The sequence below is a fragment of the Typopeltis vanoorti genome, chromosome 24 (assembly GCF_054136105.1).
Source record: "Typopeltis vanoorti isolate ZY-2024b chromosome 24, IOZ_Tvanoo_1.0, whole genome shotgun sequence".
Lineage (NCBI taxonomy): Eukaryota > Metazoa > Arthropoda > Arachnida > Uropygi > Thelyphonidae > Typopeltis > Typopeltis vanoorti.
In genome coordinates, this window is record NC_143572.1 from 9,590,052 (window position 1) to 9,609,688 (window position 19,637).

The 19,637-nt window shown below is 34.4% G+C and overlaps 1 protein-coding gene across 2 annotated transcripts in view; it reads left to right on the forward strand.

Moving 5' to 3' along the window:
• Positions 1-19,637, forward strand: part of Usp32 (Ubiquitin specific protease 32) — an 808,142-nt gene that overhangs the window by 317,478 nt on the left and 471,027 nt on the right. For both annotated transcript variants that reach the window (XM_090413901.1, XM_090413902.1), the window contains exon 14: positions 12,544-12,663. In XM_090413901.1, the coding sequence (XP_090270027.1) occupies positions 12,544-12,663 (120 nt within the window). The remainder of the gene's footprint in view (positions 1-12,543; positions 12,664-19,637) is intronic.

Genomic DNA, 19,637 nt, shown 5'->3' on the forward strand with positions numbered 1-19,637 from the left:
TATTCTTATTGGTTAAACCAAAATAAACAATGATGGTACAACATGACAAAATTTCATGCCGGCTGGGGCGTCGCCCGGTTAAACAAGGCCCCTGTTGTTTTCGCCAGGGAACCAGGGCGAACAGCGAAAAGTCAGCTACTGGAACAAATCTGAAAACAAACCCCCACTCAACATCACCAGAGTTAAAGATCGGTACTATCAACATAAGAAGCCTGAATGGCAAAGAAATGGAGCTAGCTGAGGAATTAGATAAGTATCAGATCGACATAATAGGGGTGACTGAAACAAAAAAAGACAAAAACTGGTGAGATCTTTCTGAGCAATAAATACAAAATGTTATGTTCTGGCAATGACAATCAAGGAAAAGAAGGAGTAGCCATAGTATTCAACACAAAATACGAGGCTAATCTTCTTGAATGGCAGTCAGTCTCAAGTAGAGTAATGTGGGCAAATATGAGAATGGGGAACTGGACAATGAGACTTATTTGTGCCTATGGTCCCACAGAGTTCTACTAAGATAGAAGTGGAAGAATTTTTTGAGGCTTTAGAAAAAGCAACTGACACAATGAAAAAGGAAAAGTTGGTCCTTGTTGGGGATCTAAATAGCAGAGTAGGAAATGATTGTCAGACATACAAAAATATTTTGGGAAAATTTGATGAAAAGAGCAAAGCTAATAATAATGACAAATATCTGTTGGATTTCTGCTCAGAACATGGACTGGTTATAACTAACACCATGTTCCAACATAAAAATGTGCAAAAATTCACATGGAGAGAAGAGGCTAGGAATAAGAAAAGTCTCATTGACTATGTTATTGTTAATAGTGATGTTTTCTCCCTGGTGCAGGACACCAGAGCGTACAGAGGATTTGAAATTGGAAGTGATCACTATTTAGTCTTGAGCAGGATAAAATTGAATTTCATTTTGAAAAGAATAACATCTAAGAAAGTTTTAAAGTGAATAACAGTTGAGCAGCTCTCAGATGTGAACTGTAGACTAAAATACACAAAGATTATTGAAGAAAAAATGAAAGAGTTTGAGAACAGGAATCAAACCTTGTTGATTCAGTGGCATACTCTGAAGAAAACATTGATTGATTCTGCCTGAGAGGCATGTGGTGAGGTTGTCTGCAAGGATAAAAAAATCAGAACTCCCTGGTGGACACAGGAAGTTAAAGAGGCAGTGAAGTGAAAGAAGAAAGCATATCAAAAGTTATTGTCAAATAAGTCAATTTGTGCTCTTAGAGAATACAGAGACAAATGCAAGAATGCTAAACACTGTGTAAAACTAGCTAAACAAAAGTCATGGGAGGACTTTGGCAAGAACATTGAAAATAAATATCAAGAAGGTGGCAAAATATTCTGGAGGTTGTTGAAGAAGCTTAGGAATGGAGGAAAGAGTGCTGTAAAAGAAGTTAGAGATGATAAAGGTGACATGAAAACGGGAGAAAATGATATCCTTGATGTATGGAGTAATTACTTTGAAAAACTGCTAAATGAAACAAGCAGTGATGACAGCACAGTAGTAAAAAACACTCAGCAGGCATGCAGTCAGGAATACATATCCATACTTGAAGTAGAAAAAGCCATCAAAGGCTTGAAATGTGGAAAGGCAGCAGGAGTAGTTGATATTCGACCAGAAATGCTGAAGTATGGTGGTATAAGAGTCTTACAGTGGCTGCACTGCATAGTTCAGAAAGCCTGGACAGAGGGACGAATTCCCGATGATTGGAGTAGAGCTCTCATAGTACCCATATATAAAAAGGGAAATAAAACTGAATGTGAGAATTACAGAGGTATTTCCCTACTGAGTGTTCCTGGCAAGATCTATGCAAGTATACTTGAGAAACAGTTGAGAAGAATTGTGGAAGAAAAGCTTGGTGAAGAACAAGCTGGATTCAAGCCAAATAGAGGCTGTCAGGATCAGATCTTCACTTTACGACAAATAGTCGAGAAAGCATGGGAATATAACAAAGATCTGTACTTTTAAGTTTTTTGTCGATTTGTCAAAGGCATATGACAAGGTGCCAAGAGAAAAGCTATTCAATACGCTACAGTTATATGGTGTCAATGGGGCATTATATCAAGTAATACTTAGTCTTTATTTGAGTTGTAAGTCAGCAGTTAGAATTGAAAGAAGTACATGGAGATGGTGTAATTTTAAATCTGGTATGAGACAAGGATGTACATTATCCCCTCTGTTATTCATAATCTATATGGATCACATTATGAAGGAAAGTGGTATTAAACATGATATCAGAATTGGAGATGGTAATGTCAGCTCTTTGCTTTATACAGATGATGTTATACTTCTAAATAAATCTGCTACAGGTCTGCAAGATTCTCTGACTAAATTGAATAGCTGTTGTAATAGATATGGTATGAAGGTCAGCAATAAAAAGACAAAGACAATGAAATTAGGCAGAATCATTGAAAATGTCGACTGTGTTGTGAATGGAGAACCTGTGGAACAAGTAAAACATTTCAGCTACTTGGGCACAATTTTTAGTGCAGATGGTAAATTAAATATGGAAATAGACAAACAGAATCAACAAAGTCAATTGAATAAATTCATATGGAATAAGAGAGAAATTAGTCAGAACACTAAATTAGCTATATACAAGACAGTGTTCAAACCAGTTTTAACTTATGGATCTGAGAGCTGGTTCAGAAGTAAAACACTTTAACGGATACTTGACACCGCAGATATGAGAGTCCTGAGAAAGATTATAGGCATGAACAGATGGCATCAATGGCAATATCATATTAAAAACAAGGATATTTGGAAAGAACTTGACATTGTCGGTATCCAGGAATGCTTTAGCAGAGTTAATCTCAGGTGGTATGGTCACTTAAACAGAATGGGCGACGAAAGATTAACAAAACAAGCTTTGCTAATTAGCAAAATTAGCAGAGATCGTTTTGCTGCCAGGTTGGCAGCAAAACAACCCAGAGGAAGACCAAGATATAGGTGGATTGATACGGTATAAAGTGCCTTAGACGATAGAAATATAAGATCTGATAATGTTGGAGTCTTGACAAGTAACAGACTGATTTGGAGGAAAATTGTAGATAGGAAGTTAGTAATGATGTAATTTTTTTTCATGTAGTACCATCATATCCTGTACACCTCCTTAGGGTACATGGGAGGAATTTGATGATGATGAATCACAGCCATGAAATACAACTAATGTGGGAGATCCGGGGAGAACAAGAGGTCATACGTGGAAGCTGTATTAGGAGGGTATGAACAATGGAGTGAGAAGCAGGTTTTTTGCATGCAGAGTTTTGAATGATTGGAATGCCTATTCTTAGAGTGTGGTGTCTGCAGAGAATTTGAATGTCTTTAACGCAAGGTATGATGAGCTGTGTGTATGACAAAGGGACTTCCTAGATGAGTCTTTGACTCCATGAGATCTTGGGATAATAATAATTTCTTGATCACAAAGTAAATAATTCACTTAATAAATAAAGTGATGGAAGAGTAGAGAAAGAGGGAAAAAAGAACAGAGATGGAGAAATAAGATTAAAGAAAATTGCGAAACAAACAACAACAAAGCAAACTGGAGTCATTGTTTAACAACAAGAATTACCAAGGTGGTGCAAAAAAATTCAACGTATTGCAAGTGGCTTGCACAATGCAGTTTCAGCTTCATATTTACCCCCATGCTAAAGCATGTAACAGATGCAAAACGTCCATTAGTATATCCAAATTTCACTAACAGCAGAAAACTCACCTTTTGTCCAAATGGACATTACTCTTCCTAGTCCCCTTGCAAACATCTTTCACAATTTTTCTTACAACGTCTAAAGATATTGCTGACCTCCTGGCATCATTCTTCAAATTCTGCATAAATGACCAAGGAAAATTACCTACTACCATACCAAAAACAGTGTCAGAATTATAACTACTGTTGTCTTTTGGTGGAAAAAAGACATCACAAGATTCTTAAGTAACTTAGATACCAAAGGTCTTCTTTTCCTAATGGTATCATTTTGTTTCCAAGTCACCTGCAGTAAGTTGAGTTTTTATCTTCAACTGCTTTGATACATCTTCTATTGAACCTGGGTTTGGAAAGGGAATGAGAATTTAGGATAGAATTGGGAACGAAGAACTTCATACTAGTGAGGTTAATTTTTGTCAGTTGCTTGGAGGACAGGTGTTTGGGTGATAAGATTGGAAGCAATAGTCAAACCATGAAAAGGAAAAGTTCCACTAGTCATCCTGCTTAGTACCTTTGTAGTGCCAGTGGACACGAGATTGGGAGTGGTTGGGAATTAGAGCATTCTGTGTGAGAGAAGAGGAGAGTTCTCTCATCAGTGGCACCTTCTGCATTACTTCAACCTTTGTATCACTTCTGGGTCTGGCTCCCACTGATGAGACCTCAATTAAGGTTGAAACTGATCTGGATAGTGTCCCTTCCCATAATGCATAGCATCATACATGTCTATAAAGATATGTGCATTGTATTATTATTATTAAGAGAGACCTCCAGGTAGTCAGAGATTCATTTAGAGAGGCCACATACTACATGCACCAGTTATCATACTTGTTTTTGAATTCATTCACATTGCTTGCACACACACACATGCAATGGCAATTCATTGCAATCACATACTTCTCTATGAGAGAAAAATCTAGATCTCACCCCCTTCTTGGCAGCATTCATTCTCCGCTTCCAAGGATGCCATCTTGTCCTTTTTCCATTTTCCATCAACTAAAATCCTGTATGATCCTTTCAGAAGTTTGTAATCTTATCCATCCCTCTTTCTCCTGTTTGCTAATGTCTGCAGTCTACAAATTCTCAATCTGTCTTCGTAATCAGTATTCCACAATCGCGAATAGTTTCCTTTGCACTCTCTCTCTCTCCCTCTGCTGTATCAGAATCACAACAGAAAATTACCTTGCTAATTCTCCCTCCTGAAAAAGACACCTTATGGAATCTCTCATTTACCACACCTATAATAATTGAATCTCCACACATTGCTATTGTTGAGTCATTTGTCACCTCTTTTTTTTTCTCCTTGTACTCTTTCTAACAATTTTTTTTGAACTCATCCATTCTTATCCACCAAATTTCTCATCTCGCTGTGCATATTTTTCAATTTATTCTCATAAACTGATTTTTTTGTTTTGAATCCTGGCAATTACACTGTCAGTTTATCATTTGTTTTCCCATTCCGATATTCCTTTGCTTCCCTTTCTTCAGTTATACTTTCTTTCGCTTCTGTTCCATGATTTATACAGTCATTCACTCCTCCAGTTATGCACTCTTTAATTTCATCGTCACCTGATTTCTCATTTACTGATAATTCATAGTCCAACAGAAGAACATATCCATATATGTTCTTCTGTTGGACATATCCATATCCTCTCTTGCTTCCTGTTTAATCTTTCCACAAAGACATTCTTCACGTTCCAACACTTGTACATGTTGCATTCATGACAACATACCATCCTTGAAAAGTTCATGCTGTTAATTACATTTGATTTTCCTGCTGCCCAATTGCATCATCTCATGTGTACTACCATTTTGTCATCATTGTTCACTGCAAGTCTCAAAAATAGTAAAAATAAAAGTATTTCAAATACACGAATCTTCACAATCACTCAGTTACACTAAGCTATAAAAAATAAAACTACACCAAAAAGCAAATCCAAATCACTACTTTACTACAAAAATAAACTTATCTTTTCAGCAGCAACTTTTGTTAGCCTTTCACTAAGTGGCAATTTCTATAAAAAAAAATTTATTTTATGTAGAGCTGCAACCTCCAAAAGTTTAATGAACACTATCATAGAAGCCTGAAATGTAAAGATCCGACAATATTACTATCTTGACAAATAGATTAATTTGAGGAAAACTATTGATAGTACTAATAATGTAGCCATCCTATCTCTATATCCAGTTCACCTATTAGGATATATTAGCCAACAGTTTGATGTGAAGTTATTAGCCTCTATATACAAGTAGCACATTCGTGAAATTACTTCACACACAAATTTTGGCTTGCTTACACCTGAATAAATAATTAAACCAAGAATATAATTTCTTCTTCTTCCTAACATGGATTTTAGGAAGAAGTAGTCATCTCTTTCTTGGTCTTCCGATTGTTCTTTTTCCACTTATTTTGTATCTGTATAATATTTTTGGGTCTGCTGTTGTCTATTCGATTTAAATATTATAGCCATTTAAGCAAGCCAAAATTTGTGTGTGAAGTTTATACTGTCTTATGTAGCAATTAATTGGTTTTATTTTCAGGGATTGTAAGATTTCTTCATTTGTTTTGTGGTACCACTTGGTATATCCAGCTGTTTTTCTGAGGAACTTCATTTCTGCTGTTTGAATTTGTTTTTCATCTTTCCTTTTTATGGTCCATGTTTTGCTTTGGTATAGTAGAGTTGGTTTTGACAAGACATTATATAGTCTGATTCTAGTGTGTTTATGTACTAGGGTGGCTTAAATATATTATTTATTATGCCGTTTATTATTTTAACGGTATAATAGAACACAGAAACTAAGTAAATAATTAATTTATTAACTTGATGCTGATATTTCGCTGGTATTATAACCAGCATCTTCAGAGCACAAAAACACTGTTTGTCACAATACGCGAGACTAAAACAACATGGTGTACTTAAAATTGTAGCAGCAACACAAAGACTAGAGTCCTGATTTTGGCGCCCTCTATCTGAGAGAGATTAACACAAAAAAAAAAAAAAAAAAAAAAATGCTATCATATATTACTAGAGTCCTAGATATCAGCATCAAGTTAATAAATTAATTATTTACTTAGTTTCTGTGTTCTATTATACCGTTAAAATAATAAACAACATGTTCGACGAACACATAAGTCTGTCCACACGTTTATTTATTATGCCATTTACTTTGACAAAGTTTGATATTTTAGTGTCTATATCTTTTTCTTCTTCGTATGATAGATGACATCCCAAGTATCTGAAAGTGTTTACTTGTTCTAGTATTTTATTATCTATTACTATTTTACTTCTTATTGGGTTTTCTCCTTTGAATGCCATTATTTTTGTTTTTTCTTTAGATATTGTCATATTATATTGTTTAGAGATATCATTTAATGATCTTTGTAAATCATCTTGTGATGTAGCTAATACTATTTGATCATCTGCAAATAGTAGTGTATCTTCATTTGCAGGGTCATTTGTATACCAAATGGGTTATACTGTTTCCAGATTGTTATGATTTTATTTATATATATATTGAAAAGCAGAGGTGAGAGGGTACATCCTTGTCATACTCCTCTTGATATATCTTTCCATTCTGAGATGTGTTCTAATTTAATTGCTATTTTATTTCCTGTATATATTTCTTGAATGGCTTGTGAAAGTTGGTTTGGTATGTTTAAATCGGTTAATATTTTAAACAATTTTTGTCTACTAATTTTATCAAAGGCTTTTTCATAATCAATAAAGGTCACGTGTGTGTTTCTTTATGAAATTCTCTTCTCTTTTCTGTTAATAATTTTAAAGTAAAAATTTAGATCTATGCAGGATCGGCCTTTTTGGAAACCATTTTGTTCTTCTAGTATTCTCTTTTAATATTCCTGCATATATTTTATATCCTGTATTCAGCAGACTAATTCCCCTATAGTTATTGCAATCGTCTTTATTTCCTTTTTTTATAGATTGGGATAACCAGTGCTTTTTTCCAAGAGTTAGGAGTTTTTCTGGACATCCAAACCATATTAATAAATTTCAGAAGTCTTTCATTAAATTTTTCACCTGCATTTTTGTATATTTCTATATTTATATAATCTTCTCCTGGTGTTTTCCTATTTTTCATCTTCTTTATTATATTTTTCAGTTCTAACATTGTGATATTTTCTATTAGGTCATTTTTTGTCTTATAAAATTTTATTTCATTGTTCTCATCTGTCCAGAGATTTTGGAAATAGGGCACCCATTTTTCTAAATCTATTGTTTGTATTTTTATCTTTTCTTTTATTTCTTTATTCATGTATTTTATTACTTTATAGGTTTTGGGTTGTGGCTTAAATAAATCCTTTTCTAGTTCTGTTACGAAATTGTTCCATCTTTCTCTATGTTTTTTCCTTACTTCTCGTTTTGCAAGTGCACTATTTCTTTTATACTCTATTTTTGCTTCTATTGTCTTGAAATTTAGAGCCATTTCTGGTAACTGCCCTTTTTTGTTTTTATTATATTTTCTATTTCTTTGTTCCAGTCTCATAGTCCTCTTTTTCTAATTCATTTGCGCTTTATTCCTAAGGTTTCTGTTGCTGCTTTTGTGAGAATTTGTTTCAAAATTTTCCATTCATCTTCTATGTCACTTGATTCAATGTGTGGTTTCTGTTTTTAAGTTTCTGCATTTTTGATATAGTTGTCTAACTTGAGGATCCTGTAATAAAGAAATTTTGCAGCTTGGCTGGTAAGAATTTTCAATTTTATGTGTTTTTAGCCACTTTGGTTTAAATCGAATTTTTGCTGATACCATATAATGATCAGAGTTTAATTGAAAACCTCGATATGCTCTTACATCTAAAATTAGCTCTGCTAATTTAAAATTTGTGATAACGTAGTCAATTACTGATTTGTATCCTCTGGTTGACCAAGTATATTTATGTATTTCTTTGTGTTTAAACATTGATTCATTATTCTCATATTATTATAAATGACAAAATCGCACAATCTGCAACCATTTTGATTACATGTATCTTTGCCAAATTTACCTGTGTTTGTTTTGTATTTTTTGTTTCCTATTCTGGCATTTAAATCTCTTGCTAGTAGTAAATAGTCAGTTTTGTTTGTTTGTTTTATATCTATGGCATTCTGTAATTCTTTATAAAATATATTATTATTATTATTACGGCTATTATTGTCTGTTTTTGTTTAGGAGTGTCCCTTATTTTAAACACATTGGCTATTTTTAGGGCATTATGGGTGAGTAGTGAAGGCAATTATAGCAGAATAAAAGAGGAGGAAAAATTTGTACATACCTTGTTTTGATACTAGGATGTCTTCAAATTCTATGTTTCTGCTGAAGGTTGTTTATAACAAGGGGGAAGGGAGCGTTGGAGGGGGTTGACGTGAGAAGAATAAATTGGAAACCCGGGTTTATTTTAATAATATATATATATAAATATATATATTATTGTGTTTAAGGGTGCTTTTTTGGGGGGAAGGGTTGGTTTACTTATGGGAAAACTGGGGCAGGGGAGAACGTTAACGGGGGTGCGAACCGTTTCGGTCGACTGACCACCAGCGGAACATTTTCAGAACGAGTGTAGGGCTATGTCATGACTGTAAGTTGAATCTGCCAAAAAGGGGCATAACTGGTGCATATGCACCAATTATTGTTATGTGGTCTCTTAATGCTTGAGTCTAATTTCTATTAGTCTTTCATTCAAATAGTTTTAATATACAATATTGTTCTTCAGGGATTTATGTACTATAATCATTATACCTGCTTTTACTCTTTTTTCTTTTTTTACCCCACTGTAGATTTGTATATATAGTTTGTTTCTTTTGTACATTTTTGTTTTTTCTTTGTTTCTGTTACTATAGATATCTTTATGTTAGCTTGGCTTAGTTGTTTATCAAGTTCTTCTTCTTTGTGTGCAATGCTTCTCACATTCCATGTTGCAATTTTCGTAGGAAGGCTTATACGTTGGTTATACATGCTTACTAAATAACTTAAGGAATTCACAACGTACAATAGAATATAAATTAAATTAAACTTTAATTAATATTTCCAATATTTCGGCAACATCACGTTGCCATCTTCACAGGAACTTAAAATAAAGACACGTGCATGCAGGCACTACACACAGTAAATGAGGAAGAAGCGAGGAAGCTATTGTTTTTCCTAGAAGTCCTGATGGTGTCCCCTAGCGGGCTATGTAGGTATTCTTGGCCGTTAGGCTGAAGGTCTTCTGATGTATGTCTCCCAAATTTGGGGCAGTCTCATGCAACCAAATTTGTTGAGATTTGGCAATATTTATTATTTATTGGAAATATTTGTTGAGGTTTGGCAATATTTATTATTTATTGGAAATCTTTATTAAAGTTTAATTTAATTTATATTCTATTGTACGTTGTGAATTCCTTAAGTTATTTAGTAAGCATGCCGAACCCCAACAAATTTAGTTGCATGAGATTGTTCCAAATTTGGGAGACATACATCAGAAGACCTTCATCCCAACATATCCTGCTAGGGGGCACCATCAGGACTTTTAGGAAAAACAATAGCTTCCTCGCTTCTTCCTCATTTACTGTGTGTGTAGTGCCTGCATGCACGTGTCTTTATTTTAAGTTCCTGTGAAGATGGCAACGTGACGTTGCCGAAATATTGGAAATATTTTTAAAGTTTAATTTAATTTGTATTCTATTGTACGTTGTGAATTCCTTAAGTTCCATGTTGCAATCTTCATTATGTGTTCCTTTTTCCAATTTCGTTTACCATTTCTTGAATTGTGGTCTATTCCCTGATAGTCTGTGTGGCTTTTCTTTGCATGAGACTTGAAAGTATTTTGAATTTCTCCAGGGCAGGTTACTAACCTGTTGCTAGGTAAGTGCAGTGGTAGGGCTGCTACCTAGCGCCTCTGGATAGGCAGATCTAACAGCATTTACTCTGTTAGGGTTATACCGCCCATACTCGGTCACCAGTGCCTCGTTTGTACTTTTAGAACAGGATGGACCACAGGAAGGTGAGGTTGGCATTTCAGTGGGAGAGGTTATGTATTGCACTACACCACCCGTTTATAGTATAACCAAGTTAAAAAAAAAATTCAAACATCTATCTCTAATTCAGAGCATTTTTGTAATAAGGTGTGACTCCTATTGACCACTTATATATAGAAATATGACTTCTGCATTACTTCAACCTTGGTATCACTTCTGGTTCTGGCTCCCACTGATGAGATCTTAATAAAGGTTGAAACCAGTCTGAGTAATGGTCCTTCCTATAATGCACAGCATTATATATACATGAAAGGAGATGTGACTTTGCATTATGGGATACTAAGACAATTAATGTGAAGTCATTAGCCTCTATATACAAGTAGCCTAGTTGTGAAGATACTTGGCATGCAAACTTTGCTTACATTTGGATAAAGGATTAAACAAGAATATAATTTCAATAACAGAAATAGTTATCAATATATGAGCATATGCCCATATATCTTTATGAGCATAGAAAATTGCATTCAAAGAATTAAAAGCAATTCAATGTAAATCAATATTCACTACATTTCTCTTCTGATTCACAGATAATTCCAAATAAATAATTATTCATTATTTGGTAAGACTATGGAGGTATCCATTGCCAAAAGCTCAGCTCCTCTATGGCTTTATCACGCAGTGAACTGCATCTATAAATTATATATTTCAATGAAATAGTAAAATAAGTGTTATATGAAATTGTCACTTCTCTACAATTATTAGCCTACGGGTCAGTCATCCGTTTGATTTTTAGGCCTTTAACCCAATTCACCTCTACACTCCAGTTCAGAGCACTGTGTTTATATTTGGAGATTACCTGTAGAACATGCCTACCAGGTTGTTCCATCCCAGCAGTAAAGTGTAAAGCATGAGTTACAATGGCTTAGTACTACTGCTTTCTGATTTTAAACTAATGATGAGTGTTCTTTTCTTTCATGCTTACATGGTGATCAGAATACATCATGAAAATTATGGAAACAACTACCGTGTTAGAGTAAAACTTTAGTTCAATATAAACCAAAATAAACACTCGGCATTTTGATCTTCACATTAAGGTCATCATCTAGAGTATACACATATATACAATCTACATGGTATGCTAAAGTTACTGATCAACCATTAAAACTATTGGCCTGACCTCTGGCGGAAAAAAAACAAACTTGTCTAAGTGTACATATAAATTACAACAAACTGTTATGGATAGCAGCCAATAAAAGCTGAAAAATTGCTTAGAGTCCTAAAGTCAGGGTTTGCTGGAAAACTAAGTGGGCTGAATGTGTGCCATCCAAATTCTTGGGATTTTTATGTCACCATCACTGTTAAGATTAAGATGGTTAATCAAAATTTCACACGCTTCTTTAAATTTCCATTTGTATTTTTGTATGATGTAAAGAACAAGTACTTTTCTAAATCAATTTGGTGTAGAGTGTTAAGAGCATGATTTGAGTGGCCTACTTCACCAAATTTAGTAAATTGTGTGTAGGTCGAAGGTCGAGTGTTTATTTTGGTTTATGTTAAATTAAAGTTTTACTCTAACATAGTGGTTGTTTCCATAATTTTCATGATGTATAATGATAAGTGTTCCTGCAATCTTGATGGTGAATCATTAATGATCTGCTATGTTAGTGTTCTGTAAAGTCTTTCAGCTCTAATAAGAACAAAGATTAAAATATTAATTGCTGAATTAACAGGCTTTTGGTTTTTTGTTATTAATTAAATGAATATCACAAATGCTTATTCATTCATTACAGTGATTGCTATGTTTGGTTCCTGCAAATAAAATAAAAAAATGTTTTTTTTTTAATTGTTGTGTTCAATTTTATATGCAGGCTCCAGAATCTCCAAGGACTCCCAGTCATTCACCAAGTATCATGAGAAAAAATTTAGCTACTCCTCAGCATCCACCTTCTATCGATAATACTGCCTTAATAATACCCAATACATTAAAGGTATGTCATTTCTATTCTACCGACAAAAAAAAACTATGATCTTAGTCATTGATATTTCAAGAATATACTAGTGTCAAAAGAATTGATGGCAGAGAAGAATATCACATGTAAAATTAAAATTTTAAATATTTAGTTCTCCGAACTAATCATAATAATATTGGATATCTATGATATGAATAAACATTCGATGTTAATTTTTATTGCTTTAAATAAATTTATATAAATAAATTCACTTGTGAAAATGGTGAATTCTGCATCATTAAAAAAAAAAAAATTTCTCATCAAACACATAATAAAATGCCAGTCACATTAATGACTATACAACAACTCATCTTCCCCCCCCCCCCCCCACACACACAGAAAATAAAAAGGGATTCATAGCTGTGGCTTAAGTAAAGATAATGATTCCTGAAAAAAAGGAAGAAATAAAGTATTAATTGACTTAGTGAAAAAGAAGTGAAACTAAGAAAAAAAAATTATGGTAGCTACTCACTATTCCCTCTCCCCCTCCCCATCTAGGGACCAGAGCTATAGTTTTTATGGACAAGTTTTTCTATACAGTTTAGGAAAAAAAGGACTCCCCTCACTCTGTCTCCATGAAACATAGGATATTGTACATTGATGGCAGAACATTGTTTGTTTCACAGGAACCGAGGCATAGGAGTGACCATTCTATCCTCGTATTTCGGTTACGAAATCCAAGCATGCTTGGAAGGTTGTGGGCCTTAAAAGCCTGTTAAAGCCATTGGGATAGAAGTCTCACTAATTCCTATAATTTTTGCCGGCAAAGGTTGGTCGATTGGTAGAGCCTCTGCTACTAATGGCTCAGTTAAGTAAGTTTGAGCGCGGTTAGTAGTTGGAGGGGACCAATCGTTCGATGCTGTCGGCACACTCTCCCTCGATGAGTCTTTGGACTCCCTGGAGGTGTCAAAATAATAATAATAATAATAAACAAAGAAACCGGGAAGGACAGAACAAAGGAAATGACAGCAAATACAACAAAGGAAATTGAAGAAATCATACATTGATGACAACATGAAAGATTGGCAGGATCCTTGCATGAAGCACACAAAAATGACATGAAAAGTACAAATGCAAATATTAATGCAAGACAAGAAAGAAGAGACCAAAAATTAAAATCCAGAATTAACATTTAAATTTTAAAATGTTTTATTAACTTCATGTAACTTAATTGAAATTTTCATAATAAATATATGAAGTTTGTAACATTAAAATTAAAATAACATGGAAACTTGAGCTGTAAACTTGATATTTGCCCATCTTTATTTAAAAGAGGAAGGGAACACAAGTGAGTTCCCGATTTACACAGCTAATGCAAACAAGTCAGCTTCTTAATTGAAAAGAGATCTAATGATGGACAGCTGGCATAAGTTGATAATTATTTTCAGAATTGTAAATTAAATATGGCATAGTATTTAGCATTTTTTAAAATTCAAACTTTAATTAGAAGTTAATCTGTGTGGGTAACATTTTGTGTTACCCACACAAACATTAAGATAAAACATTTCAAAATTTAAACATCGATTCTGCATTTTAATTATTATAATTTCATACTCTGTTACTTCTTTATATGTATCTTATTGTCGTTTGCATTTGTATTCTTTCATATAATTTTGTGTTCTTTGTTAGGTTCCAGCTGCCCTTGTGTTCTGTTGTCAGTATACAGTATTCCACCTCCTTTGCTCTGTATCTTGTTATGTCCTTTGTTATGTTTCCCATGATTTCCTTTTATTCTTATTATACAGGCACCTTCACAGTCTGAAGACTCATCAGGAGAGACCAAAACTAGTCACTCAATCTATCCTACCTCTCCTTGAACCCATTAACAAAGTTAATGGGTTCAAGGAGAGGTAGGATAGATTTTTCACACTTGACACTGGCAACCCATTACTTTCATTCACCACTAACCATGCCATTACTCAACTTCCAGGTATAACTTCTTATTCTGCAGCCAAGTTCTAAAACATTTCCCCTGCATCAGTCCTATAAACCCTTTAAGTAAGTTAAATGTGTCTATCACATCTGAGGGCACAATCTGTCCTCATTGCATAGACCACTCATCATCTTGGTCTTGCCTCTGAATTCTCTCTTCACCTTTATGTGTGGTTCCTGCCATACATACATTCATAGTGAAGAATTTATAAAGACACAGCACACGTATTAGAATAATTTCCTACTATTTCCTTTGTCTATTAATTTTAACATAATTTTGCTAGAGAATTCAGTTTACTGTTAAGATTCTTGAAAGAATAATTATGCAGAAAATTTTGCTAATGACACATAGCACGTTTATGCCTCCAATTTATTACATTTTTCTAAATCTCCTTTCTTTGGGATTTTCACTATTCCTGTATTCCAATCACTAGGGAATGTCTCTTTTCCCCACGTATCTTGGAATAGAGAGTGGAGCATACCTGTGGTGGTGGTGGTGTCAGATTTTAGAACTTCTGCTGTTACTGCCGCTTTCCCATCTTTCATTTCCTTAATAGTTTTTTTCTATGTCCCATTTAGATGGTGGGCTGGTATCTCTTTTTAATTCATCTACTCCTTTTTTTTTTTATTTCTGTTTGTATTCTATCACTGTTATTGTTAAGATTTGACTAAAATGTTGCCTCCACTTTTCCAGTTGTTCTTCTGTTGACACTTAAATTTTAGCATTGAGATCCTTCACTGGGACATTCTTTTGCATGGTTTTTCCAGAAAGTCTTCTTATAATACTGTGTAACTCTCTCCTGTTATACTTGTCTGCAGCTTGTTGTGCCCTCAATGCCAGTTCTTCAGACCATTGCAGTTTATCTTTCCTTGCACTTCTTTTACCTTTTCTTTATTTAAAATCTTATATTTATCTTTAAGTTCATTTTCCTTTTGAGGAGTATTTCTTGCAATTTCAGCTTTATATTTTTTTTTCCTTTCATCCACCAGTCTCCAAGTTTCTGCTGATAACTATTCTTTCTTTATTTTTGCATATCCTGAAACATGTTCAACTGCACCATTAAGGACTTTTTTTACTTTTTTCATTTAGCCTCTATATTATCATTCCTTCTATCATCTCCTCCATCAAAATTAATATCCATATTTTCCCTTAACTTTATTTTAAACCAATTACAGACGTCAGCATTTTGTAATTTAGCAATATCAAATTTCTCTCTATTAAATGTTTTTCCCTGATGATTTTTTCAAATATATAACTGCATAGATCTTATTATTAGGTGATGATCTGAGCCAATATCAGCACCTCTTTTATTTCAGACATTTAATAACATTTTCCTACACCTTTGGCTGATGGCAATATGATCTATTTGATTCTGTGTTTTGTCATCTGATGATGTCCAGGTTACTTTATGTATTCTCTTATGCTGGAAGATTGTGCCACCTATTACTAAGAATTGTGCTAAGTTATATTTGCCACACAGTTCCCCCAACAGTTTGCCACTTACATTTCTCTCTCCCAAACCTTGTTCGCACCTGTTATATTCTCCAGCCCTTCATTATTTGTACAAACTTTAGCATTGAAGCCGTCCATGAGAAGTCCGAGGGTTGTTCGATAAGTCCGTGCAAAAATGAAGAAAACATAATTTTTTTGAGACAAACATTTTTTTATTTTTCAACATAGTCTCCTTTGAGGTATATACACTTAGTCCAATGATGCTCGAGTTTTTTGATCCCATTCATGGTATGATTTGTCCAATTCTTCAAAATAGGCAGTTGTTTCGGCAGTCACCTCATCGTTTGATGAAAATCTCTTTCCTGCCAGCCATTTTTTCATGTTTGGAAACAGATAGTTGTCCGAGGGAGCCCTCGGACTACTATCCCCTAATTTGGAGTGGGGGGGGGGGTGCGAAAGGACTTCGTAGCATAAATCGAACAATTCTGCAACAGTTCATTCACACATTGATGCTTTTGATCCAGTGTGAGCAAATGCAGCACCCATCTTGCAGATAGTTTTCTCATATGTAAATGTTCATGTAAAATATGTACATGGTCATTTGAGATGTCCACAGCCTTAGCAATTTCATGCACCTTCACTCTTCTGTCATCCATCACTATATCATAGATTTTTTCAATAATTTCTGGAGTAGTGACCTCAACAGGGTGTCCAGAACGTTCAGCGTCACTTGTGCTCATATGGCCATTTCGAAAGTTACTAAACCACTTATAAACCATTCTAATCGAAGGTGCAGACTCGCCATAAAGTTTATCAAGCTTAGCTTTGGTTTTCTGAGCCATTTTGCTTTCAAAAAGTAATATTTAATCACTACACAAAATTCTTTTTCATCCATTTTTCACAAATCACAGTACTTGATCGATTCAAATGAAAGCCAAACACAGAGTAATAGATCTATCTGACTGAAACTTTGTATGATCCTCCAACAGTTGCCAGCAACTAAAAATAACCTCGTTATGTACTGGTGGCGCCATCTCTTAGACTTTGCACGGACTTATCGAACAGCCCTCGTATGCCCCCGTTACCTTGTATCATCATCAAGGTTTTATCAAGTAGATTAAAACTTTTCTTTTTCTTCAAGGGATTGAATTCTCAGTTTGGACACATCACTAACAACTCTTAGCCTTGCAAATTTAGTTTTAAAATTTACTGTTGTTATTCATTCCAAAATTGATTTCCATCCAATCATTGCTTGACTAAATCTTTAGCTCATGAGAATTCCAACTCCATGTTGATGTATATCAGCTATATTAAGCATCCCCGAAACACGTTCACACTAGGAAAATTTATTCTACTAATACCATTCCATCTCATTATTAACCCCCAATAATTCAGTTTTATATTTTTCCATCTACTTTCTTAGTTATGCTAGTTTTCCTGTTTGATAGAGTGCTTTAGCATTCCATTGGCTAATTTGTGTCCTATTTTCCAGCTTTAGTTGATATCATGAATCCCGTCTGATTTCTGCATTTATCTGACTTGAAAATAGTATTTAAATTTTTGGAGACTTGTGGCCCACTGAGTTCTTATTCTGGTGGTAAGGCTGCTACCTCAGAATCCAGACATGCATTTTATACACAAGCATTTACTCCCGTTTAGATGTTTCAGTTATACCACTGATACCTAGTCACCAGATCCTTGTTTGTGATAACAGGTTCTACCATGAGAATGTGAGGGCGGTATTTGTGGGAGAGGCTATGTGTTATATATATCACAAAGTCAAGGACTTCATAATATTATGCAACTACTACTTTTTACAACTAGTAAAGAACTTTATTTTTACGATTAGTCTTGAAATACTTTTACACATTGATGTGACCACATAATTCTATTGCTATTATTATTATTATCTGAGACCTCCAGGGAGGTCAAGAACTCATTGAGGGAGGTTACAGGTCACCCAAACTAGCTGTCATACCTTCCCTTAAATTTATTCACTTTAGATGCACTCACAAATTCTCAAGACAAACTATTGCACTCACTCACTGCTCTGTAAGAGAAAAACCTAGATCTTTCCCCTTTCTTGACTGCGAACGAACTTAACTTTCATGAATTTCTCCCATGTTCTCTCCCCACCTTCCATATAACGAAAAATTTCAGCAGATGATATCCTATAACACCCATTCAAAAGTTTATAAACCGTTATCATATCACTCCTCTTTCTTCTGTTAACCAGAGTCTACAATCCACAAACTCACAATCTCTCCTCATAATCTAAATCCCATAATCCTGATATAATCTTTGTAACTCTTCTTTGCATACTTTCCACAGCTTGTTTATCCATTTTGAACCTCGGAGACTAAATCTGCGCACAATAGTCCAGATGCAGTCTAATCAAAGCCTTATAAAGAGGCAAAAGGACTTCCTTATCCTTACATGTTGAGGTTTCATTCTCTGAGCTGTATTTGAAATTTTTACTATATGACCTTTGAACTTCAAATTCCTATCCACCATTACGTCGAGATCCCTAGCCTCATCACACCAAAGTGCATAACTTTACACTTACTGCCATTTAAATGATAGCCATGTTAATTTACCCAAATTTCCAGCCTATTCAAATCATTCTGTAAGTGCTGGATATCAGAATCATCCCTGATTGCCCTGCCTATCTTCACATCATTGGCAAACAATTCCGTAATTAACAACAATGGCCCAAGGACTGAACCTTGAGGTACACCACTAGTCACCTTAAATCTAGCAGATTCATTCCCACTTTCTCATATCTGTCAGTGATCCATTTATCATGTCAACAGTTTATACTTCAATCACATATTCTCTGATTTATGCAACAGTCTTTCATGCGGTTTCCTATCAAATGCCTTACCAAAATCCATTACACATTAGCACAGTGTATCCATTCCCTTTATCCTACTTGGCTTTAATATTGTTATTGAATATGAGCAAATTGCTTAAACATGACCTTCCTTTAGTAAACCCATGCTGTTTCTTGTAGAGTATAACTTGTCTACCCATATTTGTATGCAAATTCTTACCAACTTCTTTAAAATCTTCACCAAGACAGCAGATGTTGATAGGTCAATAGTTAATCCTATCAATTTTTGCAACACCCTTGTATGATGGAACTATCATACATTCTTTCCATTTCTATGGTATCATTCCTGAACTGAGACTCAAGCTATACAAACAAGTGAAAGGCCTAGCCAATTCGGCTGAACATTCCTTTATCAAACATGGTGAGGTTTCATCTGTCCCTATTGCTGAATTCTTATGAAGTTATACACAGCTCTTCAACTTCATTCTGATGCATCCCTAACTATTCATCATAGTGGTAGCATGCACCTTATATATATCTTTTTGATATATCTTAGCAAAGTGAGCACTCATTAATTGAACAATCTTATTAGCTTCTAACACTAGAATATCATCTGTTTAGTAAAGTTATTCTCCACATTCATTCTTTCTTTTATTTAACAGTAACATTCTTTTTGTTACTAAATAGTTTAGGGAAACAACAACGTAGACTAGGATATACATTATAATAACTTTT